The following is a 26266-nucleotide window of genomic DNA, read 5'->3' on the forward strand; positions in this document are numbered from 1 at the left end:
CTGCAGTCGTTGACCCTCTGCAACAAGTGCATGAGGTCCTCCTCACTTTCAGCAAGCAGGGTTGTGTCATCTGCATAATGCAGATTGTTGATAGATCTTCCACCAATCTTGACCTCACATTTCTCCTCATAGAGCCCAGCCTCCCGGATAATCTGTTCTGCATATAGGTTGAAAAGGTATGGAGATAGGACACATCCCTGGTGTACGACCTTCCAAATTTTGAACCATGCAGTGTTTCCTTGCTCTGTTCTGACGACTGCCTCTCGGTCCAAGTATAGGTCTCTCAACATCATTCTCCCAGATCTCAAATCCTACTACACAACCATACTGGTGAAGACAGCATAGTACTGGTACAGCAAGAGACACAAATATCAATGGAACAGAGCTGAGAACCCAGAAATCAGCTCATCTACTTATGGTCAAATGATAACTGACAAGGAGATAAAATCAAGTTATATGTGCAAATGACAGCATCTTTAACAAATGACACTGGCAAAAATTAGAAAACTATCTGCAGAAAATTCATGCAAGACCCACACCATACACAAAAACCAACTCTAAGGGGATCAGGGACCTACGAGTAAAACTAAAGTCTATTAAGTTAATCAGAGAAAAAGCGAGGAACAACTCTTGAAGCCTTGTTCTATAAAAGAAACAGACTTACAAGCATAGTGAAAAAATAACCAAGAGAACATAAAATAGATCAAGAGGACATTCTAAAATTCAAATCCCTAAGCACGATACAAAAACTTCTCCAACAGGGTCAAAAAAAAACCCCAGACATGGGAAAAGATATTTGGCAATGACAGCTGATATGGTACACGTATCTAAAATTTACAGAATAATCCAGCACCTTAACAAGAAAAAGGCAAACAAATCAATCACAAAAATATGCACAAGATATGAATAGACACCTCAGTAAGAAAGAAATTCAGATGGCCAACAAAAACAAGAAGAATTGTTCAAAATCTCTATCTAATACAGAGATACTAATCAAAACAACTATGAAATAATATTTCCCCCAGCACTAATAGCAGCATTCAGTAACAAGTGCTGGCAAGGTTGTGGAGAGATCTGAACTCTTATTCCTTGCTGGTGGGAATATAAAATGGTGCAACTGCTATGGTGCTTTCTCAAAGAGTTGGAACTAGAAAGACCATTTGACCCAACCATTCCATTCTGGGGGGAATATACCCTAAAGAATCCAGAGCCATGTCTCAAACAGGCATATGTACATCCATGTTTATTGCTGTGTTGTTTACAACAGCAAAGAGAGAGAAGCAGACCAACTGCCCATCAACAAAAGAATAGGTAGGAAAACCGTGGGACATCATATAATGGAATATTACCCAGCACTGAAAAATAACAACATGGGTGAGCCTGGAAGACATTAAGTTGAGTGAAAAATCTCAGTCACAAAGGACAAATATCGCATATCACTGCTGTTATAAAACAGGACTAAAACATTTATATAAAAAAAAAAACAAACCCAAGACTAAAGGAGTTCTGATGGACTAGTGCAAGAAGCTCCACTGCAATCCCAAAGGCACGCAGCTCGAATCCACCAGATGCTCCACTGGAGAAGGAGGGGCAATCTCCTCGTTTGCCAGTGGAATCCAATTCAATGGTACCCAACAAGAAGAAAAAACAACCAACCAATCAACCAAAAGGACTGACAAGGGGGAGAAGGGGAGAATAGGAGAAGAGTGGAAAAAATAGGAACAGTGGACTGAAACAGATGAAGGGAAGGACTGTCTGAAAAGAACGTATGATTAGGTATAATATGTATGAAGTTAACAATCTAGAGCAAGAGACATATTACAAAGTGGACTGGGGCGGGGGCAGGAAGGAAAATGTGCAAAAACGACTGAATGAAAACCTAAGCTTCTTGTAACTGTTAGTTAAAATCACAATTTTAAAAGCGTTTTTTACAAAAGAGAACTGTACAGGGTGGGGACCTACATTCAATTTCTGACTCCATCGTTTCCTAGCTCTGTGACTTCAGAGTCTTCAGTTTCCTCTCATATAAAACACAAAGGTAGGGCAGCAATAGGGCCTCCTCATAAGAGATGATGAGAGACTAATGGGACAGAATTCAGAAGCATTCCCACAATAAGTGGAGGTAATGAGATATAAGGGTGACCACTATGGTAAACTCTTTTATTAACATTGTTGGTGTTGCTGTGTCACAATGTGTTACTGTTGCTGAGTCCAAATCTACCCAAAGCTGACCCTCCGGTGGCTGGCGGGTTTTCAGAGGCAGTTAATCACACAGGAGGAGACTGTCCATCCTTCTCCCGTGGAACAGCTGGTGGTCTCAAACTGTGTGCCTTCCAGATTGCAGTGCAGCTTCTTGCCACTAGGCCACCAGAGCTCCCTATTACTTGGCATAACAGTCAGGCAAAGTAAAATCTATATTGAATTTGTCAACATAAGCAAATATTCCCAAACCACCATGTTTGTTTCCAAAAGAAATTTCCTCAAAACAACATTTTAACAATCTTGGCAGAAGCAAATGTAATCAACACATTTTCAGTGTCTGCTTTCTTATCTCAAAAATGTGTGAAAATGCTCCACAAAGTATAATGGTAAAGTGGTGTAAATATTCTGAAAATTCTATCTGGTTATAAACTGCCTATCTAAACGAAGAGCTAAATAGAATTAAAAAGTAATTTAAAAATTAATAATATTAAAAAGTTAATACTCTAAATTAATATCTACCTTTCATAAATACTCATTTTAAATGAGCATTATATAAATTGAAGATATTAATATAACTATTTCATTTTTTGTAGAATAATTGAAACTTTTTCATACTTTTCATTTAACTGAAGAAACTGATTAAAATTTGAAAATTAAAAACTTTGTTTGAAATCCAAATGCTAACCAGAAGCAGAGGGGGAAATGAGATTAAACCTTAAAAAAGGAAAAATAAAATAGTTCAATAATAAATAAGTTAATTAGTCAACTATAAACTGAATGACCTTTGTTTTCAAGAACTATGAAGCAAAATTACTGCATGAAATAAAAATATATTGAGTAGTTATTCTCCTTGAAATCTGTAGACTAAGCATCATAAAAACTTAAGTGGAAAAAAATATATTCTTTTAGGATGATGTAACATTAATGTGGTCTTTGCTAATTTTTAGATAAATTTTTATTCAGAAACTAACTGTAAAATCTGTTTAATACTCATACTTATTTATCAACCTTCTTTGGATTATTTCTTCTAAGACTCTACACGATTACCAAATTCACAAGAGATGAAAAACAACCACCACCACAACAAAATAGTTAGATTTTTATCATTTAATATATAAATACATGGTTTGGTTGGAAAATTTAATTTCTTCAGGATGATCATTCCAGTAGGTTTACTTTCAGTGACTCACAGTTTTTGGCTGCCTTTTTTTCTGAGTGACTCCATTTAAAAGCCATGTTATTTCTATGAAAAAACATTGGCCTATGCTTTACTCTTCACAGAGTTCCCACTCCAGGCTCGATACAGAATTTGTGCCACTGAGTCTGAACCAACTTATAGCTGACCCTCCACTGGGTTTTCAGAAGCTATAAATGCATTTGAGGACACTATCCTTCTTTCTCCTTCCAATATATAATGTTGTTGTTGTTGTTGTTACCGTGTGCTATTGAGTAGCCTGCAACTCATAGTGATCCTATGTTCTATATCTGAACTCTATTCAGAACCAGTTTCATTATCTCTGACACACCTATCTCATTACCCCAGATACCATACCAATCCATCTCATCCAGGTTATTCCTCTTCTATGCTGTCCCTGCACCTTTCCAAGCATGATGTCCTTCTCCAAGGACTGATCCCTCCAGGCCACATGCCCAAAATATGTGAGCAAGAGTTTCAAAATCCTTGCTTCCAAAGTGCAGCTTAGTCTCACACTCTTCAGGATAAACCTGAAGAGTTTGTTCTCTTGGCAGTCCATGATGTGTTCAATAACTCTTCTCCAGCACCACAACTCAAAGGCATCAATTCTTCTGTCAACTCTTATCACTGTCCAGCTCTCTGATGCACAGAAAGTAACTGCAAAGACCATGGCATCAATGAGATGCCTCTTAGTCTCCAGACTGAAATCATTGCTCGTCAGCACTACAGAGAAGACCTGACAGCAGCTTTCCTGAGAGCAATTCATCTTTTGATTTCCTAACTGCTGGAGCCAAGAGTGTTGACTATGGAGCTGAACAACCTGAAACTGTTAACAATCTCAATCTATCATGGCCCAGTAGTGAGATCTTTGTCTTCTTGATGTTGAGCTTCAATCCATATTGAAAACTACAGTCCTTGACCTTGTGCAGCAAATGTGTCAGGTTCTGCTCAGTTTCAGTGAACAAGGTTGCAGCATCTGCGTAATGTAGATTGTGAATGAGTCTTCCTCTAACCCTGATGCCACATATCTCCTCACAGAGTCCAGCCTCATGAAGAAAGCAAAAAGTCATTAGAGGAAGAAAAGACTGAGATGAATGTCAGTACACTCCAAATACTGCACTAGACCCTCAAGAAGCCAAAACAAGGGGAAGGAATCAGGAAGTTAAGGAGCTAAATAAAAGATTTTAAAGGGTATATCAGGAAGACAAAGCAAAGTTTTAGAATGAAATGTGCAAAGAGCTGGAATCAGAAAACCAAAAGGGCCATACTCGCTGAGTTTTTCTTAAGCTGAAGGAACTGAAGAACAAATTCAAGTCGCAAGTTGTAATACTTAAGGATGCTTTGGGCAGAATATTAAATCATCCAGAAAGCATTAAAAGATGTAACAAATATTTTATCAGTAGCATAATCTATTACAGTATCTTTTACAGAAATTGAAACTAAAACCTAAGAAACGAGTAAGACAATCCAAGTCACACAGTTCTTGAAAGTCTTACTAAAATTGCAGCTTCCTACCTTCCAAGCACATTTCCAACTGTCAAAAAATGGAGAGGAATAACATATACTAATCTACAGTGATCCAAGGAATAGCCCCTCCTAGCAACATGCCCAAAGTATGTGAAGCAAAGCCTCATCATTCTTTTCTCCAAAGAGCACTCTGGCTGCACCCTTTCCAAGACATATCTGTTTGTTCTCTTGGCTAACCATGTAATGTTAAGTTCTCATCTCCAACACCAGAGCTCAAAGGCATCAGTTCCTCTCCTGTCATCCTTATTCACTGTCCTATTCTCAGATGCAAAGCAAGCTGCATAGCAAGACATGTTGCTAGGAGGCGCTATTCCTTGGAGAGAGACATGCTGGGAAGAGTGGAAGGTCAGTGAAGGAGAGGAGGACATGGTGACTGCTGAAATAGATCCTTGTGTGTCGGGAAGTGTGAGGATGGTGCAAGATAGGACAGGGTTCAGATCTTTCGTTTGCAGGGTCATACTGAATTTGACAACATATAGCAACAACAGTCTGCAATGATACTGGTTCTCAAATTTCAGTGCATCTACAAAATATGTGAGAGGGGATCTAGAAAATGTAAAATATTCTCTCAGGTCCACAGTAAAAATTCTGATTATATTCAAAGTGGAGTAAGGCAATTTTATGAAGTACTTCAAATAATTGACACAAAGTCCTCAGTTCATTCTTTGAATAGTAAACTTCCTAGCTCTTATAGCCTAGTCTACAGCTAGTAGTTTGAATCCACCAGTGGCTTCACAGGATAAAGACAGACAATCTCGTCCCATGCAGTTTACAGCCTCAGAAAACCTGCTGGAGGGCCAATTAAGGGTGCTGTTTCCAATTCAATTGTAATGAAGAAATACTATAGAATAAGAATAAGAAATTCCCTATAGTCCTGGCCACTAGATTCAATTATGAAGCCCCACACTGATCAATGACATTAGTGATATCCAAGCATGTATATGTGTGTGAGTGTGTGTGTGTGTGTGTGTGTGTGTGTGTGTGTGTGTGTGTGTGTTTATTTATTTATTTTCCCCCCAGGAGACTGATGACGGAAGAAGAACAGATGCCCTGGAGTTGTGGTGCTGGAGAAGAGTTTTGAACATAACATGCACTTCAAAAAAACCAAATAGGTCTATCTTGGAGAGGATAAAACCAAGTCTTTCCTTGGAGGCTAGGATTCTGAAGCTCCACATCACCTACTTCGGGCAATTGGCCAGGAGAAATCCGTCCTTGGAGAAGGACAGAAAGGTGAATGGACAGCGTAGGAGAGGAAGATGCCGGATGAGATGGACTGATGAAGTAACTGGGGCGATGGGGGTTGGTATGTTGGAGTTAGTAGTGAGACTAGCTCAGGACAGGTAAGGGTTCAGAGCTACTGTATATAGGGTCGCTATGCATCGCGGGCGACTCAGTGGCACATAAAAACAATAATATACTATGACAGGTCTGGAAGCAGGAGTGGCATCTACTTTCTAAACAATATGCCTCCGAAAACCCTAGGAACTTTGATAGGGTCACTATGAGTTGTTCTAGACTTAAAGGCAATCAGCAACAACAATAGCAACATAGGTACAGTCAAGTTACAGAACCAGCAGTGTATAAAGAGAAAAAATATTAACTTTGCTGAGATCAACTAACAACCCTCTCATGAGGTGAAATTGATGCTAAAGAAAGTTCTGGAGGCCTAGTGGCAAGAAGCTGCACTGCAATCCTGAAGGCACATGGTTTTAATCCACCAGGTGCTCCACTGGAGAAGAAGGGACAATCTCTTCCTCTGCCAGTCAGATCTGATTTGCGATAGAGAATGAGAGAGAGAGAGAGACAAAACGAGAGAGAGAGAGAGAGAGAGAGAAGACTGGTTGTGGAAAGAGCTAAAGAGTAAATTTCTTGTCATAAGGTATAGCAAGTCTAAGAAAAATAGGGATCATATTTATACACAGCGAGCTCATTAATCCCTGTTATCAAATGTAGGCTGTCTTTTGCTACTTGTGTCTAGCATTCACCATTCACATATGAACCTCTGAATATAATTTTCCTGCTCAATTTCCCCTTCAGTGCTTCTTTGACAATCATCACATATATTGTGCCATATATCTCTGATAAGTATGTTTATCTATCTATCTATCTATCTATCTATCTATCTAACTATCTATCCACACACACTTTATTTTATATAAACCTAAACCCATCCCCTTTGAGTTAACTTTCAACTCACAGGGGAACACTGGACAGTGCAGAACTGCCTCTTCAGATTTCTAAGGTTGTAGACTGTCAAACCTTTCTCCCACAGAGCAGCTGATGGATTGGAACCATGTACGTTTGTGAAATTCCTCAACACTAAGCCATCCACTCAGCTATACCCATTTATTATGTTTTCTTGAGAAGGATACTTAAATCGAAACTCCATCACTTATTTAACTTTTGGAAAAGAGTAAGGACCTATGACTATGTGTTTAGAGTTCTTGGGATGATAGAAAGATACAATGTGTCAGACAACATATTCCAGTTCTAAGTAAGTAAGTTGTGTTGCTGTACACCATCAAGTCGAAACCCACCCATAACTGATCATTCTGCGGGTTTTTAGGGGCAGTTAATCGCACGGAAAGAGATTACCCATCCTTCTCCCATTGAGCAGTTTCTGGGATTCTAACTATGTGCCTTTGGGACTGCAATACAGTTTCTTCTCACTAGGCTACCAGAGCTTTGTAATATATTTTATACACATACACATACACACACACACACACACACACACACACATATATACACATATATACACAATTATAACAGTTTTAGTTTGTTTGGCTCTGCAATCAACACTCTTGGCACCAGCAGCCAGAAAATCAAGAGATTAACTCCATTGGCAAAGTTGGCTGTCGGGGACCTCTCCAGAATACTGAAGAGCAATGAAGTCAGGCTGGAGACTACGATGCACCTGATCCAGGCCACAGTCTTCACAATTGTTTGCTATGCATTGGAGAGCTCTACAATGACTAGGGATGATAGAAGGAGAACTGATGCCTTTGAACCACGGTGCTGGAAAAGAGTGTTGACTATACCATGGACTTCCAGGAGAATAAACAGGATCATCCTAGAGAGGGTGAAGCCAGTCTACTCCATGCAGGCAAGGATGCTGAGGCTTCGTCGGGCATACTTTGGGCATGTTGCAAGGAGGGACTGGTTCTTGTAAAAGGACTTCATGCTTGGAAGAGTGGAGAGACGGAGAAAGAGAGGGAGACCATCGATGAGATGGACTGATACACTGACTAGGGTAATGAAGGTAAGTGTGCCAGAGACAGTAAAGTTGGCACAGGATAAAGCAGGTTTCAGGGCAGTTTGTACATACGGTTGCTATGAGCAGCATGCAACTTAACAGCACATAACAATATAATACAAAGCATGACATTCAGGTTACTTTAGTAAATATATAGATAACATGCTCATAAAATTTACATTTAATAGGCAACTGAGGAAGAGATGGCTAAATTCCAAAGAACCACTAAGAGATTGGAAGGCCATTGTAGATCAATGTATCATACCAAAGATTTAAAGAGAAGGTAAGTCTGTCATCTGTACCAGAATGACAAATTTCCCATGGTCAAGAAAATTCAGGGAGGAGGCTTAAACTAAATCCAAGTTTAAGATAAGCTCAAAGAATCAACACTATTTTGGGTGGAGGTTAAACAATCAAATCCACACTTTGTCACAACTATCTAAAAATAACACTGGATCTAACAGGAAGATAAGGAAAAGACCTCAAAAGTACCAAAGAAAAGGATGGTTACCACAGCAACAACGACAAAGTTCAATGGGACAGCAAACAACAAATGCCAGTGAGATTGTAGCAAGACTGGAACTTTATTCACTGCTGGTGGGAGTGTAAACTGGCACAACCACTATGGAAGGCACTCTGGTGCTTTCTCAAAAGTTGGAAATAGAATTACCACCTGACCCAGCAATTCCTCTACTGGGAATATACCCTCAAGAAAGCAGAGCCACAACTCAAACAGATGTAGGCACACTCATATTTATTGTTAAGTTTTTCACAATAGTAAAGAGATGGAGCAACCCAATTGCCTATCAACAAATGAATGGGTAAGAAAACCATGCTATAGTCCCAAAATGAAATAATACTCAGTATTGAAAAACAATATGGAGAGTGATCAGTTGGCCTAGTGGACAGAAAGTGATGTTACCAAGGCAAAGGTGGGTGACTTTTAATCCGCGGCCCTCAGTCCTTTTTTTTCATTGCTTTTGTTCAAATATTCTTCTGGGTTGTATAGCCCTGGTGTGTCCACTTGCCATAAAGCAAGTGGTTTACGGTTGTGGTTGTTGTGAAGCTGAACACTGTGACACTGATGTGTCAAATGTATTAATGGTTGGTTACCCATGGTGGACAGTGTTTGGTGGAACTCTCTGATTAAAACAAGCTTGGAAGCAGGAGCGGCATCCACTTCCATAAAAGCTTGCCTCCGGAAACCCTATAAACTTGAAGAAAGGATGGAGGTGTTGAGGACTTTTGTTCATAGGGTCACTATGAGCCTTCAACTTGAGGGCACTCAACAACAACAACACTGAAAAAAGAATGAACTCATAAAACATTATGCAACATGGGTGAGCCTGGAGGACATTAAGCTGAATGAAATATCTCAGTCACAAAAGAACAAACCCTGTGTAACACCGTTGTTATAAAATATGACTGACATGGGGGACTAGGAGGAGATTAGGAAAAGTGTGGACAAATAATGAATATTGCATTGGAACAGAGGAGGGGAAGAACTGTTTGAAAGGAATATATGATTAGTGTTATATGTGTGACAACAATCTGGAACAGGAGGTACATTGAAAAGTGGAGTGGGGGAGGGGCAAAGGAGAGGCAGGGAGGGAAATGTGCAACAATGAATGAACGAAAGCCCAACCTTTCTGTAAACTTACATTAAAATCACAGTTTAAAGAAAAATATTTTTTTTAAAAAAAGGAGAGTTAGCTAATAGGTCACCTACTTCAAGTATGAAAGGATTGTGAACTATACCATTTGTATCTACTTTTCCAATGAAAAATGGAGACTTCATTGCAAGATGAAGAGTTCCTTGGGAAGTTCTAAAGAGAATTAAAAAAAGGAATCACATAGCTCCAAAGTAATACAAATAATGCCTTAAGAAGAATGGCTCAGCTGTTCGCTCTCCTTGTATGTGAAAGAATAGTCTTTCTCTGGACTACAGGGAAGTGAAGCATTTAGCTTCCTCAATAAAACAAGGTCTGTCCCATTCAACTTAGGCCTAAAGGATTTCAGACTTTGTTATTTGCCTTCTTATCACAATTATTTAACAAATCTTGGCGGGTTTATGGCTTACTGTCACGTGTATTTTCAAATTTAACTTTCAAAAGTCATTATAAATAAATGCAAGCTAGAAAGACAGGTAACATCTGTGGCATGAGGATAATGCCCTGCCCCCTACATCCACCCCCTAGTAAAAGCTTGTATGTTACTTAAGAAATATATTTAAGCACTCCCATCAATGGGGAAAAAAAAGGGAAAAAAAGCCATGCTTACTTGAAGCCAAATAACACAAGAGTCAGTTGGTGAGCAGATGTGAGAGTAAAACAAAAAATTTTAATTCATTAAAAAAGACACAACAGTCAACTATTGCACTTTTATGACAGATCAACATAGGCAATGACATGGAATAAAAATACTTTCTCGAATCCACCAGACGCTCTGCCGGAGAAGGAGGCACAATATCCTCCTGTACCAGTCAGATCTGATTTGACGGTACACGCACACAAAATAATAAAAATTTTAAAAAAAATACTTTCTTCTTAAAAATGTCACTACTGTAAAATGTAAATAGAACAGGTGACATAAAACCGGCAAGGTGTGGTGGTGGACAGGAACACAAACGCCTTCAGGAGAACTCAGGTGCCAAGGTCAATGATGACTTTGCACACTGTCCCTAAGAAAACACATTCTATCGCTGTGCAAATAATCTCTGCCCACTGATAAAATGACCTTGCCAAGAATGTTTAACACCACAAATGCCACTACGTCCTGATTTTTTTCGGTCAAAAGACAGTCATCAGGTTTCATCTCGCACGTAATCCATAGGAGTCATCTGGGTAATGAACTTGTAAGGCACGTATAAAAATCAAGACCTACATATATTTTACAAAGGCGGGGGGGGAAGCCCAACTCCCAGATGAATAAGTTGTCTAAAGTTAAATTCCAGTGTTAGGAACAAAGGTCTCGATTTCTTGGCAGTCTGTGTCATATTCAAATTCCTATGACCTGCCACCCCAGTGAATGAATCACATGACAAAGGAACCAAACAGATTTGGACAATTTCATCTCTCCTCACCACCCAGCGCTTCTACTTACACACATACACTTCCCCCCCCACACACACACACACACTCAGACAACACACACTCACACACACCCACACAATGACAAACACGCACACACAGAAAAGTTGAAGCAAGTACGTCTTTCTGTGCATGAAAACAAATGAAGAACTGTGGCTGGCTTTTCAAACCTATGGAACCACAAGTGAGTGCAGAATGTCAGTCGTATCACACCTGCATTTTCACAAAGCTATTGTCAGCTTTCTTAATTAACTCTTAGTACACTTAAGTCTACTGAAAAGTCAAGAAATTTGAAGCAGAGGAATCTAAACAATATTCACTCCCTAAAAACTATGCTTGTTGATTTCCCAACAAAACACTACATGGAAAGTTTTATGATTAAAGAAAGTGGATAGAACTAAAAAATCCAATTGTAATTAATCATATTTAAGGCTAATAATAACAGCGTGCCAAGAACTCTATGGTTTCCAACAATCTACTATTGAATATATGTTTTAAGGAAGACAAAGAAGTTCAGTCAGAGCTGAGCACTTGCAGTACTTTAAACTGCTTAATCCTATTTAACCGTAAACTCCCGGATTCCACATTTCACTCACCTCATTTCCAGTTGGTGCCCTGGAAGCAAAGGACACATGACTACAGAGAGAATGACGTCTCTTCTTCTCAAATGAAAACTGATGCTTTGCGTGAGGGCAAAATTCCTCAGGGTTTTGCCTTTCATGAACATTGCTATCACTTTTTGACGGATGTTGAATAGACCTATTTTTGTTTAATGATTTCTCTGGGCCACAGTTAACGGAACTTAAGCTGGCTGCCTTGCGAAAAGAAAAAGCATCTGTTTTTCTCTGGAATGTTATTTGTCTTGTGTTCACATCGTCCGAGTGTTTCTTTCTGTCTTCACAATACTGAGATCTGTCTTTTTCTGAAATCTGTCTATCCGATTCACTAATTTTAGCTTCTTTTTCAATGACGTTAGCAAAAGTGTTCACCTGGGAAGACAAAGTGCTTGCACCGCTCACCAGAAGTTTCTCTTTAACACTGTCAACTTCTGTTTTCTTCTGCTGAAGACCATCTTCCAGAGTGGCACAAGGGCTAGCAGATTCCTCCCATACCAGTCTCCTGGATAAAAGAGCTGGCTGGTTTTTTGAAAGTTGAACATTATCCTTTTTCTTGCCTTCATTTTCATTGCGTGTCTCTGCCTCTGGGTCACTTAAAATTTTCTTGCTCGGTTTCCTTCTGAAGTATTTTCTCCCTGGAGTATATTTCTCAGGGCTCAAAGGAGTTTTGGCAGGATCTAAATAGTGTTCTTCTTTCTCAGCTCTTACACATCCACAGACATTCCCCATTTGATTTGTAGGAAATCACGGTTGCACAAAGGCACTCATTTCAAACTCCAGGGTTCGCTTAAATCTGCTCCATGAAATCCCAAACTTCCACGCTGAATTCTACAGTCCTCACAAGCTTCGTGACCATCCTCTTCCATCTGAGGCCATTTTGCTAATGAGAAACACACACGCAAGAAATGCCATGGCACCTTGCCCAGGCCCCTGTGTTTCATTAGACACCGTGGCTTATTCTGGCCACCAATCCTCTTAGACAAACATCACTGCTCACTGTCAAATGACAATGCTGACGAGCTTTCAAGGCAAGCCCTTCGCTTTACTGCATGAGAAGATTCTGAGTCTCACTTTAACTTTCAGTTTTCTGACATGCAGACACACTACCAAAGTCTGCATTAACCTTTGAAACTTTTGGTGAGTCAACAAATTAGAGCGCAAACAGAAAGCAAATACAAGCTGAGAGAGACTTAGCAAAGTATCTTTCAGATTTAGTTTCACTGTGCCCTTCCATTTACTTGCAGAATCTTTATAATGTGTGTCTGGGGGGGGGGTGTATTCTTTATTAATAACTTTAAACTACTTTATGTAGTTAAAAAGAGAACTCAAAATATCTGTAAAATATATTAACACTTTATTTCAAACAGTATCCATTAAAAAAAACCCAAACAGAATGATATAAAAAGCTAAAGAAGTCATAATAAATACCAAATTCCTAAAATATTTTAAGATAGCTTTCAGCATTTTCTCAAACAAGATCAATTCCTAAGTCTTCTCCATGGCCTAACTGGTGCTTACATCACATCTTATGAATCTACAGAATAGTCATGTGAGCAAGTATGTACATTTTAGGAGTTAGTTCATAAAACTCTTGGCCATGGAAAATACCTGTGCCCTCTTACCCAGGGATTAAGGTAAATGAACTTTATATGTAACTTCTACAATTACACCCTGGTTAAATATTATGCAATTTTACTAGAGTCTTGTTGTAGAAGTAACAAATCAGCATGGAGCTTGATTAGCAAAGGTGTGCACTTTCTTACACTGCACTACAGATATAGAGTTAAGAAGAAAATTAGTATGGCACAAAATGGACTTACACGTAACCAGAAATCATGATTAATAAAACAACTGATGATTGATTGCCTAAGCAGTCTTCAAATGATTAAGGAAAAAAACGGAACTCATTTTATATGACTAAATAAAAGTATTGCTATCTGAAGCCGAGCCACCTTGCATTGTGAGATTCTCTTTAATGATTTAAAGAGGAAACAGAACATTCTCCAGCGGCAATATCTAAGTATTCTAGAAGGTGACCTGGCAAAAGTCAAATCTCAGAGCAGTTGGTTTGTTTTTCATTTGATTGCCCATGTCTTGAAGGGCACTGGGTGGCATTCAAGGTAATTACAAAGCAGATATGTATCTGTACCAGTGTCAAGGAGGGCAATCAACTAGTGCTTTCCACTGCCTTCACCTTCCCTCTGTCTCCAAACACAGCAATTGTCCCCATTTTCAGGCTATAAGCACCATCCTCCTCCTAGAACTGGTATGTGTTTAGTCTCCTAAAGAGACTAAAAATAAATAATAAAAATAAATTTGTTTTAGAAAGTATGATGCTACTTATGTAACAAAAAGAGAAAAGCAGCCCAGATACTGTGAGAAAGAAGGATCACGAGTGTTTCAAATAGCCTTAGTTGGTATAACTAATAAAATACTAATGTTCAGTTATCGGAGTAATGAGAAAAAGCATTTCACATAAGAAGGGTCATTCTGATTGTGCCAAAATATGGAAGTGTTACATACTTTTAACTTTCAAATACTAGTGATAATTTCACAGCCATAGCACCTTGTAATTCGTAACCTAAAATACACTGGATTCCATAACAGTATATCAAAGGATGTCAGAAGACAAAGTGCTCTGGGTAATTCTATAACTGGTCCTTTTACACTCCAAATAATGCTGAACCCCAAAGGACTTCCTTACTAATTACTCACTGTAATGAAAAGAATTTAGAGAAAGGAATAGCAGAGAAAGAATAGAAAAGAATTCATGATTATAATGTGAGTCACCAAACAAGCAAGAAGCCAGGGTGGCACAACAGCTAAGTGTTTGGCTGTTAAATAAAAGGCCAGCAGTAGGAGCCCAAAGGCAGCTCCCCAAGAGAAAAAAAACACAAAACATAACCTTGGTGATTTCTCCCGAAAAAATCCACTATCACTGAGCTGGTTCCAACTCCTAACAACCTCCACTAGGTTTCAGAGCTGTAAATCTTAACAGGAAACTGTCTGTCCTTCTACCACAGAGCAGCAGTGAGATATAAACTGCTGACTTTGGTTAGCACCTCAGTATGTTTTACGCTATACCACCAAGGTTACTTAGCAGTAATGCAAGATTTCTATGTTGCGAAGAGTAGGTGGTGTAGGGACAGCGCAGGAGAGAAAGACCCTCAATGAGGTGGACTAATTCAGTGACTGGGGTAACGGGGATAGGTGTGTCAGAGACAGTGAGATGGGCACAGGGTAGGACAGGGTTTAGGGTTGTTGTACATAGGGTCACTATGAGTCACAGATGACTCAACAGCACATAACAACAACAGAGTAGTATTCATTCCTTACAGCAAGAATTTGACAAGACATATCATTTCTCTTCTCTAAGGGCAACACCTTCAACGTACATTTAATTTCTCTCCTTTCCCAATCACCTGTAATAGCACCTGTAATCACTCCTGTTTATGCACAATCTGTAATCTCTCCCTTGCAAAGTCTCACGTGAGCAAACAAACACATGTGAAAGAAATTTGTTCCATCTACTTTGGACTTTCCACTTTAAATCTGTTCCATGTATGATAGAGTTTTTTGCTTTAGATTTCCTTCTATAATTTCTCAACCTTTTACTAACATTTGGTCTACTATTAACTAGTTTTTACTGCCAGCACGTTTGGAGAAATTTCTCCGAAGTCCCTCAAGTTTTCCTTCTAGATAACTTGTCTTGACTTCCTAAATACTGCAGCATCCTTACTTATTCTATATAGAAAAATGCAGAGACGTCCAATGAAGTTGTGCGCTCGGATCTCTGCCCTGTTTTATGTATATACATCCTTCTCTTGGAATTTCCACACACCTGACCACTTTCTTTACCACATACTTTAACTCTCATGTTTACTGTCTGCAACTCTGCCTTTACAGCTCTGATCTGCTCACATATCACATAACCTTCAACTGTGTTTATCGGGAAGAATATCCTGCTGAAGCCATCATCCTGAGAATCTCCCACAGCAAGTTATAAGAATTCCCCTTACCAGCATTTTTGTTTTTATTGGGAGTGTGTGTGTGTGTGTGTTTGTGTGTGAATATCGAGGCTAAAAAGGATAGAATTACCTTTAACCACACATCTCTTTTAGCTTCTTCTGCTCTAACCTGTCCCCTCTTGTATTCCATATTTCACCATCTCTCTCAAGAAATCTTTTTATACTTCCCCCTGAGCCCATCTCCTTAGCTTCTCACCTCAGCTTCTTAATTGTAGATTTTGCTTATTTCTTATCTATTTTATATATAAGTAACAGACTGCTTCTTAAAACAGTATTCCTGAAGTCCAGAGTAGTCAAGTTGTTTATCCAATTTCATCACCACCATAAAAGTAGAAGAGAGCCAAGAACAAAAACTTTTTTCTGTCTCCCCCAAGGCCCAGGAGCTTTCCACTGCTCCAAAATGCTCCTCAGTTTGACATTCAAAATCCAGATACAGTCAGCCTCACTGGCAAGGTGAGTAAGGTCAGAATTGTTCTCTTTTCCTCTGACCTTCCTATCTTATTGCTTCAGGCCCGATACAAATTCTGGGAACTGATCCACTCAGAGCTCATTAAAGAATTCATTAAGAACATGGCTAAGAAACTCCATTCCAGTGTTTTAACTAGTTTTCCTTAGACTTCAACCATTTCTGATAACAAAGGTCTGGCTGTATACTTTATTCATGTCCTGCAAAATCTATTTTGACTATAACTCTCCACTATCAGATCCACCTTGTTGCATGAAGAGAGCTTCAGATGCATTACTTTTAACCAGTCTTCTATAAACCATATATGCCAGTAAAAAAAAAAACAACCCAAAACAGAATAAACAATACAACAGCAAAAAAAAAAAATTAAAAATACTATGCCATGTGGTTCAAAATCCCAGCTCCCTTCTGAAGACAGCATGCTTTAAGACTCAGCAGCACAGAACCACATCAGTGAGACGTGCTGCCCACCTTTTGTGGGGCAAGCCTTGCATCATATATAGGTTGTCACGTAAATAGGCAAATGGTTAAAAAATTAAAAGTAATTCTAAAGTTAGGATTTGCTTAAATCAAATGAAGATGATTGTATTACATGTATCATTTAACACTGGGGGAAAAAAGAAAAGTATTCTTCAATTTGTAGAGATTTCTAGGATAGAAATCCACAACCGGGTTAATCTGCATTCATTCTCTTCAAATCAAACTTAAGAAAGCACATCTCTACACAGAACAGAAACACTTCTCATATCTCTTCATAAGTATACTGCCATCTAGTGTCTACCACAACTGAGAAACTAACATCAATAAAAACAATTCTATGTAAGGTGGAATCATAAAATTTTTATGTATCTAAAACACTTTGTCCAATGACAAACATTATGTGCCTGCATCAACTAAAATAAAATCTCCGTCTTACAACTCAGAGCTTACAAGCACTGCCCTTAAAAACATTAAACTGATCAACAACAGGTGAAGTTCCAGGTTTCACAAGCACCAGGCTACTTGAAAGAAGTAACTAAAATATATACTGCTGGCGTAAGCCTGGAATTTTTCTCCCAAGCGACATGTAGCACAATTCACTCTTCACATAAACCACTTGAAAATCAGCAACAAAAGGCAAAACAAACAACAAGAAAAACTGAGCTTACCTGAAAGTGCAAAATTATTGTCCATATTAGTCCCAATGTCAACTTGGGATTTCCATCTGTTATGTCATCATTTCTAATGTTCACTAACTTCACCTGTTTCATATGTGAAGAAGAGAAAAGACAATGTGTTTTTCAAACCAGCACATGTATTATCTTTAGCTATAATAAAAGTGATTCTAAACCACGCAAAGAAAGGAAAGGAATTATTTAAATACCAGCAGCCCTCAAAATACTGCTTTACCTGTCATCTTCACTTCAGACTAAAAATTACAGAATGCCCACAAAGCAAAAGGGTATTATTTGGTTTTGACTTCTAGGGAAAGTACTAAAACAAATATTCTCATGTAAAAAATAAATGAGCAACTCCACTGAAAAGTCCTAAATATTTAAAAATAATTTTGTCTTTTGAAAATAACCTTTATTTACCGATTATCATTAAGTAGAAAACTGTTTGGAATTATTAAATAATTTTAACAATTTCCCATACCCACATCACAAAGGTTTAAAAAAGTAGAAATAGTTTTTATTTACCAAAAATTAGTATCACAAACGACATGAGCAAGGATGATCAAATACAAAAAAATAACGCAAAGTCTTAAAGCTTAATGTCAAACAAATTCAGACTAATAAATGTAACATTAATACCTAGTATTTTATCTCCTGGGAAAATACTGGCTAAAACATTTAGTTGTTGTTATATGCCAACAAGTCGCCCATGACTCATATTGAGCCTATGTACAATAGCTCTGAACCCTGTGCTATCCTGACCCAATCTCACTGTCTCCAACACACCTACTCCCATTATGTCAGTTACTTGAAAGTAACTTGTCAATCCATCTCATTTGGGGTTTTCCTCTCCTGCGCTGGCCCTTCACCCTTCTGAGCATGATGTCCTTCTCCAAGAACTGGCCCCTCCTAGCCTGATGCTCAAAATACGTTGAGATGGAACTTCAAAATCCTTGCCTTTAAGGAGCAACCTGGTTTGACTCTCTGCAGGACAGACCTGTTTCTTCTTTTCTGACATCCATCTTGGTCTTTTTTTCCTCTTCCGTATTTGTAATGACCCTCTGCCTTTGTCATGGATGATATTCTGGATATCTTCCCACAGCTCATCTGGTCATTAGTGGTCAAAGCCTCAAACCTGTTCTTGAGATGATTTTTAAATTCAGGTGGGACAGACTCAAGGTCAAATTATGGTTCTTATGTACTGAATTGTTTTTTAACTTCAGTTTGAACTTGCATATGAGCAGCTGATGGTCTGTTCCACAATCAGCACCTGTCCTAGTTTTCACAACTGATACTGAGTTTCTCCAGTGATTCTTTCCATGGAAGTAAACAATGTCATTCATGTAAAAATCATTAGGTGAGTCCATATGTATAAGTCATTTGTGTTTCTTATAAAAGATATTACAAGGAATAAATCATTGATACAAAATTCTATCATTCTCTCTCCAGCCTCATTTCTGTTAACAAGTCCATGTTTTCCAAATATTGATTGTTATTCCTTGTTACCAACTTTTGCATTTCAGTCACCCATTATTATTAAATGCTTTTGGTTGAACAATCAATTTCTGACTGTAAAAGTTGGTAGAAATCTTCTATTTCTTCCTCTTTGGTTCTGGTAGTTGGTGCATATATTTAAATGACAGTGGTGCACTTTGTCTTATGCCACTATAATTAATATTACCATAAAACCAAGATCCTATCCAATATGAGACAATATTTCTTGTGATATGTCAAGCTAGTTGCAGACTATTTTTACATTTTTGACACAAATTATTATAGACTTAATAAAAATAATGTCTTATCACTATTAAATATTAAAAAAGCTTACTTTTAAGTAGAAGAATGGGAATTCCAGAACACTTGATCATGCTTATACAAAATCTATATTTGGACCAGGAAGCACTTGTCTAAATAGAGCAGAGAAACACTACATGCTTCAAAATTGGAAAGGGTGCAAAGTAGGGATGTGTCCTATATCCATCTCTTTTCAATTTATATACAGATTATCTGGTAGGTTGGGCTTTAAAAATGTGGCATTGGGATTTGAGGAAGACTCATCAACAATCTGCGTTATGCAGATGACACAACCCTGCTTGCTGAAATTGAGGCAGACCTGAAGTGCTTGCTATAGAAGTTCAAGGACTGCAGCCTTCAATATGGATTCTCAACATCAAGAAAACAAAGATTCTCACCACTGGGCCGACTAGCAGCATCATGATAGATGGTGAAGAGATTGAGATTGTTCACAGCTTTAGTTTGCTTGGAAATTAAAAGGTGAATTGTATTGGGAACTTCTGCTTTCAGAGACCTCATCAAAGTACTGAAGAGCAATGATGTCAGTCTGGAGAATAAGGTGCATCTGACTCAGGCCATAGTCTTTTCAATTAGTTGTTATGCTTCAGAGGGATGGACAATGACTAGGGATGAGAGAAGGAGAACTGATGCCTTTGAGCTATGGTGCTGGAGAAGAGTATTGAATATACCTTGGACTGCTAAGAGAACAGATTCATCCTAGAGAGGGTTAAACCATGCTGATCCTTGGAGGCAAGAATTCTGAGGCTTCATCTGACCTATTCTGGACATTTTGCAAGGAGAAACCAGTCCCTGTAAAGGGACATCATACTTGGGAAGGTGGAGGGACAGCGCAGGAGAGGAAGAACCTGGATGAGATGGATTGATTCAGTGACTGGGGTAATTGGGTAGGTATGTCGGAGACAGTAAGATTGGTACAGGATAGAGCAGGGTTCAGGTTAGAGCAGGGTTTTAGGGATATTGTACAGAGAGTCGCTATGCATTGCAGGCAACTGGATGGCACATAATAACAACAACAACACGTTACGTAATAAATGCGTATTCTATAATACAATTATAATACTTTTTAAAAAATAAAATAGTGTGTTCCTACTACCAAGAATTATTCACAAGCATTCTTAACATTCAGTAGCCACTAAAATGTCACCATATTCCGACTTTAATTCAAACAGGGAAAAATCAGTAGCTATTATTCAGATGAAAGTGGAGCCACTTAAGACTTTTCTGGACTTAGACCGACTGTTAACTTCCTTTAATTTGGAGCAAGTGCTTAAAAATACTTTTAAAATACTTTTAAAAGTACCTTTAAACATTTGTCTCACCAAAGGGTAAGCTCTGATTATAATTTAAAGAGAAATGGTGAGATTTCTTGATAGGTTTCTGTGTTGATTTACTTAAATAACATACATTTAAATTATTACAATGCTTGAAAAACATCATACCTGGCGTCTTTTCAAATAGTCAAGTGCAATTTGTACATTCTGTAGTCTGTGAAAACGCATCCGACCTTTCTCTCTGGGCTAAGAATACAAAAACACAAGGTGTTTAAAAAAAAAAGTCTAGTTTCCGATAATATCATTCATGCTAAATTAATGTATAAAAATACTAATTCTTTAGGTAGGACCACAAATCTTTGAAAGAAACTTAGTTTCTTTGTATTATGTGGCTTACATTTAAAGCTTAAATCACTAAGGATTACCCCAAATATGTTTTATTTAAACATATACTTTCTTCAAAATGCTTCAATTAAGCAAAAGGGAAAAAATATCACAGCACATACAAACTTTTTTTTTTTATATTCACTAAAGGTATAATTCTGTCCTCTGTTTATTTAACTATGGACCTAAAGGTGACTTAAATGCCATCCCCTATTTTATCTTCTTAATAAACACTAATTACTAACAAAAGCTGTTTTATAATTAATTACATAAATACAGCATGTTAATGAAAATGAGGTAAAGTAGCATGCAGTTAATATAAAAAACAAAACAAAACACCAAGAAGGAGAAAGATAGAGGTGGCTTACTAAGGTCCAACAGGGGTAAAGAGAAAAGCATTTAAAGCCAGGTGTCTTCTCAGTACTGTATTTTCACTTTCTTGTAAAATTAGTTAGACTGTATAATATAATCAGAAAGGACTCAGGAATGGATACAATTATTTTCTCAGTCTCAGGAAAACTGACAACACATGATTCTTTTCCTTGATGCCACTTAAGAAAGTTACAAGTCAGCAGAAGGAAAAGAAAAAGAAAGAGAGCTGAGAAAATGCTTAACAAAAAGACAAAGAATGGAACTAAAATTTATCACATAAAATCTTCCAAAGAGGAAAAAAGAAAACTGACAATGCAGCTACTCAAATATGAGTATGTTGCTGAAGCCAAAGGCACCATAATAAAACAAACAGCAGACTACAGAAGGGAAAAATCCATTTCCTTTAACAGGTAGAGATGATATAATTCACTCACTGGATCCAAGAAATGGGTAATTTCCAAAGAAATTGGTGGGTTTGAGTGGGAAGGGACACCAAACACTAGGGACATTTTTCTGTTTGGCAAAGGTAGGTTCAAGTCAGCTAAGTGCCACAGAGATTAACTATAGGGACATTAGATTTGAAATTTTGCCCTCTTTTAAACAGTATGAGATAGGTAAAATAATGTAAAGAACATTCATCAACTAACTATTACCAAATAGGTATAATTTAAGGCAGAAATGTAAATTTAAAAATCTTCCATAAATTGATAATTTAAAAAGCAATTTATAGTTGCCATATTTAAAATATCAATGTCAGAAGTGGAATGAATTTGCATCAGATTATCTAGACAGGTCTAAGATTTTTGTAGTTATATAAAATTGTTTGGCTAACATGCTATCATATAATTTATGCAAATATGTTCATTTACCATGCAGTGCACAGTAAAAAAAAGTAACCATTTTAGCTCTCTGAAGATAAATTTTAAAAAATAAAATTATTTCCTTTGTCCAACTTTTCAGTCTACACACAGCCACGTCACTGTGGCGTTTGGGCCTCTGTATACCCGAACCCATGGGTTACTTCTGTGCCACGTTAGTGCTCACCACACTGGAAAGGCTAGATTAGTCGAGTTATGGGGGCAGACACCTACCCCCTTATCCTCATCCTCCACATCCTCATGCTGTTCATATTCACATGCTTCTGTTGCACTCACCAATCGTAAGGTCTTCAAAAAATCTCGCTCCCTTGGCTAATGAATATAACAGACAGAAAATAGGACAGCAAAGACACAAGACAGACCAGAAATGAAAAGAAGAGCATGAACAGAACATAATGAGGGAACACAGGTAACCGAGAAGGGAAGTATGTTCACAAAAAAAGGAAATGACACCGGCGCAGCACGTTAGATCATCTTCCAGAAAGCGAGGTTTATTTCCTTGCTATTTGTGAGTCTTTTAATATGTGGTTATATTATGCATCCAACTTTTGCTAAGCAAAAACCCAAAGGTAAAGAAGCAGGAACAAAAATAGTATTTTAATTATAGAGCTGATTATATAAGCGAAGTCATCAAAATGCTTCATTCTCTCAAATTCACATCATTTGAAGTCATTTTAAAATGCTTAGGAATCTACCCAGAACTCCTACCTTTTTTTTCAGGCATAAATCAAAACTCAAAGAACAAATATTTACAAAAATTGAACAATCTGTGCCGAAAACATACTGGTCACATGTGGAAAGTGTAACATGTACTTCAAAGGAACGGAGATACTCCAAACTTACCAAGGTATCTCCTGAAAGAACTTCTAAAAGAGAGATCAGGTTGTGTCCATCTCTTAAGTCTTCATAGAGGTCATTCACATGTTTTCGAACCTATACAGGCAAAAAAGGGAGATTAAAACAGTTGGTTCTAGAGTTTATGATCATTGGCTATGTTCTCATAAGCAAGAAAGGAGAAATAGAAAAAGCATTTCTTATAATGGTATTTATGTAATTTAAAAAAAGAAAACATAACTTCATTAGTTAAAAAAATCTAAAAGTTCACATCAGGTATCTACTTAAAAAGCTGCATAGAAAAGAATTTTTACATTTCAAAGGGTCCAATTTTTATCCTCCAGTCATCCTATTTAGCTTACAACAAAACCAAGAATACCAGACATACACATTGCACATTTTATTAAAGATACATACATGTAATGTAAGTTGAGTACGGAAGTATGTGAGCACTCTGTGCACTATGTATCATTTCCAATGAACCTATACATATTTCCAACTAAAAAGTAGAGTCTTTGTTTTCATATTTAAATCCATTCGCGTTTAGAAGGATTCTCCAAACTTTGCTCAGCACAACATACATTTGGGGATGCAGAGGTTTTAGAACCATATTATACTAGGATAAAATTAACACCCAACTTATAAAACCTTCTCCACTCCTGAGGTGTTATTTAAGTCCAGGATTTAGCACTCAATCAACCAAAAATTCCCCCAAAAGCTTTGCTCAGTGTGTGTAGGTGGATGTCTCCAAAAGGTGCAGTATCCATCTATTACTGCTTGGCATCTGTAACGTTTGTGATAAACAGACTGCATGTGAAAGCAGCCTATTAAGATGTCAGCTCTATGCTGACCTAGCACATCTACATATTCTCACCTTTGAGCCATTCTGAGCTGCACAGCTTTGGTCCTTCTCCCCAAGAAAGGATACAAAACTGTGTTCTAGTAAAAGGCAGGGGCTGGCTCCTACCTGCTTCACATGTGACTCAAATACTATACTTACTTTCTTCTGGAGTCAAGTCTGAAGGTTTACATGTAAGTCAAATCTCTAATACTTCCAAAATGTCAAATAAGCATACACAGCCCAAAGTAACTGGAAGATCAATACTACAACTAAAAATATCTGACTATATAACAACAGAAAAAATAAAGGCCTAGTATAAACTGGAAGCAAATCTTTGGTGGTAAATGTCTCCAAAATTCACACATTACCATCAAATCGGATCTGACTCACAGCTGACCCTTCACTTGGTTTCCAAGATTTTCAATCACATGGGAGAAGACAGCCCATCTTTCTCACAACAAGTCATTCGTGGATCAAACCACCAGAGAAGAGAAGCCTTTGGGTTCTCAGCACAGCTCCCTTGGACTACGCCAACAGAGTTCCCTTTATCCCAAGAGAGCAATTGAAAGGCCAATAGACTTTACTATCTTAGGTAGCTAGCTATACGCATGTTTTACAAAGTGTTCTAGCAGAAGTAAAAATACTTTTTTTTTATTGTGAAGAAAAAATTCCCTTATGCATATATCAAAATTCTCTTAGACAGATTGATAGGGAACTCTTGTGACTTAGTGGCAAGAAGCTGTGCTGCAATACCAAAAGCACACAGTTTGAATCCACCAGCTGCTTCACGGGAGAAGGATGGGCTATCTCCTCCCGTGCAATTAAATGTCTGTGAAAATCTGTTGGAGGGTAAATAACTACCTATCTCTATCTTTCAAAAAAACATGTATTTTGGGAATCTTTACCCATGTCACAGAATATATTAGAATTCAATTACATCATTATGCTACATTAAGTATAAATCATCTGTTAAACTCAGGCTCAATAGCTCTAACACTACTTAACTGCTAATATTAAAGGTGGAGCATAGTGATGGAATTCTTGGATGGTGCAGTTAAGCACCTGACCACTAGCCACCCAAACGTGCATCAGTGGACGGGTCTGGATCTGCTTCTGAAAGATCTGTGAAAACTCTATGGAATAGCTTTTCTGTGCACACACAGGGTCATCATGAACTAGAAACTATGTGACGCCAACTAACAATATCATGGACGAAGCCAAACGAGGCTGCTCTCGAGAGGCAAGGATGATGAAACTTCAGCCCACATACTTTGGTCATGTTGTCAAGAGGGTCTAGACTATGGACAAAAATATTACAGTGGGAAAGATGTAGGTTCAAAGGAAAATCTCCGACGAGATGGACTTACACAGTGATTTACTGCAACCCTAGGAACAACAAACCTGAACCCTGTCCTATCTTGTGCTAGCCTTATTATCCCAAAACGTTCAACCCATTGTCACAGTCACTGTATCAAACCATCTCCTTGAAAGGCTTTCCTCTTTTTCACTGACCCTTGACCTTTCCAAGAATGATGTTCTTTTCCAGGGAGTGGCCTTCAAAATCTATAAATATAAAAGTAAATTTGAATGGTGGTACCCATTCCATTCCAGTATTTACCTTGGGATGCCATTAAATGACAAATACTTCAAATAACCACATTTCAAATATGATCCAATATTTAAGGATATTTGTCAAGCAAACATCTTCTACAAAAGGGGCACATATCCTTGCAGATCAGCTCATAGTAAAACAGGAGTTTGATCCTTCGATTTTATGTTCACAAACTGAATTATTACAAGAACTCACTTAGCCCCATTTCAAATCAAAAGTCTGAACTTATAAAGCTGAAGAACCCCTACTCACTGTAACTGAGTCAATTCTGACTCACAATGACCATCTTTATGTTTCCGAGGTTGTAAATCTTTAGGGAAGAGGACTATCCATCTTTACCCTGCCCAACAACTGGCAGATGTCCATCACCAATGTTTTGTTAGCAGTCCAGAATGTTATACACAATGGGACCAGGGTTTCTAAAGTTGAGACCATCTTAAAAGTAAGGCAGAGATGCTAAAGCTGTGTATTTCATGTGTATTAAAGTAACTACAGTTATGCAGATGACACAACCCTGCTTGCTGAAACGGAGGCGGACCTGAAGCGCTTGCTGCTGAGGGTCAAGAACTGTAGCCTTCAATATGGATTGAAACTCAATGTCAAAAAGACAACAATTCTCACCACCACTGGGCCAACTGGCAGCATCAGGATGGATGGTGAAGAGATTGAGATTGTTCACAGCTTTAGTCTGCTTGGCTCCACAATCAACACTCTTGGCATCAGCA

The 26266-nt window shown here is 38.0% G+C and overlaps 1 protein-coding gene across 2 annotated transcripts in view; it reads right to left on the reverse strand.

Moving 5' to 3' along the window:
• The window catches only part of DST (dystonin), a 674592-nt gene that overhangs the window by 263402 nt on the left and 384924 nt on the right, over positions 1-26266 (reverse strand). For both annotated transcript variants that reach the window (XM_006893143.1, XM_006893142.1), the window contains 3 exons: positions 23098-23187; positions 20789-20866; positions 17529-17621 (listed from right to left, as the gene is read on the reverse strand). In XM_006893143.1, coding sequence (XP_006893205.1) covers positions 17529-17621; positions 20789-20866; positions 23098-23187 — 261 coding nt within the window. The remainder of the gene's footprint in view (positions 1-17528; positions 17622-20788; positions 20867-23097; positions 23188-26266) is intronic.

Source organism: Elephantulus edwardii, unplaced genomic scaffold, assembly GCF_000299155.1.
Source record: "Elephantulus edwardii isolate Elephantulus edwardi_28Jun2011 unplaced genomic scaffold, EleEdw1.0 scaffold00124, whole genome shotgun sequence".
NCBI lineage: Eukaryota > Metazoa > Chordata > Mammalia > Macroscelidea > Macroscelididae > Elephantulus > Elephantulus edwardii.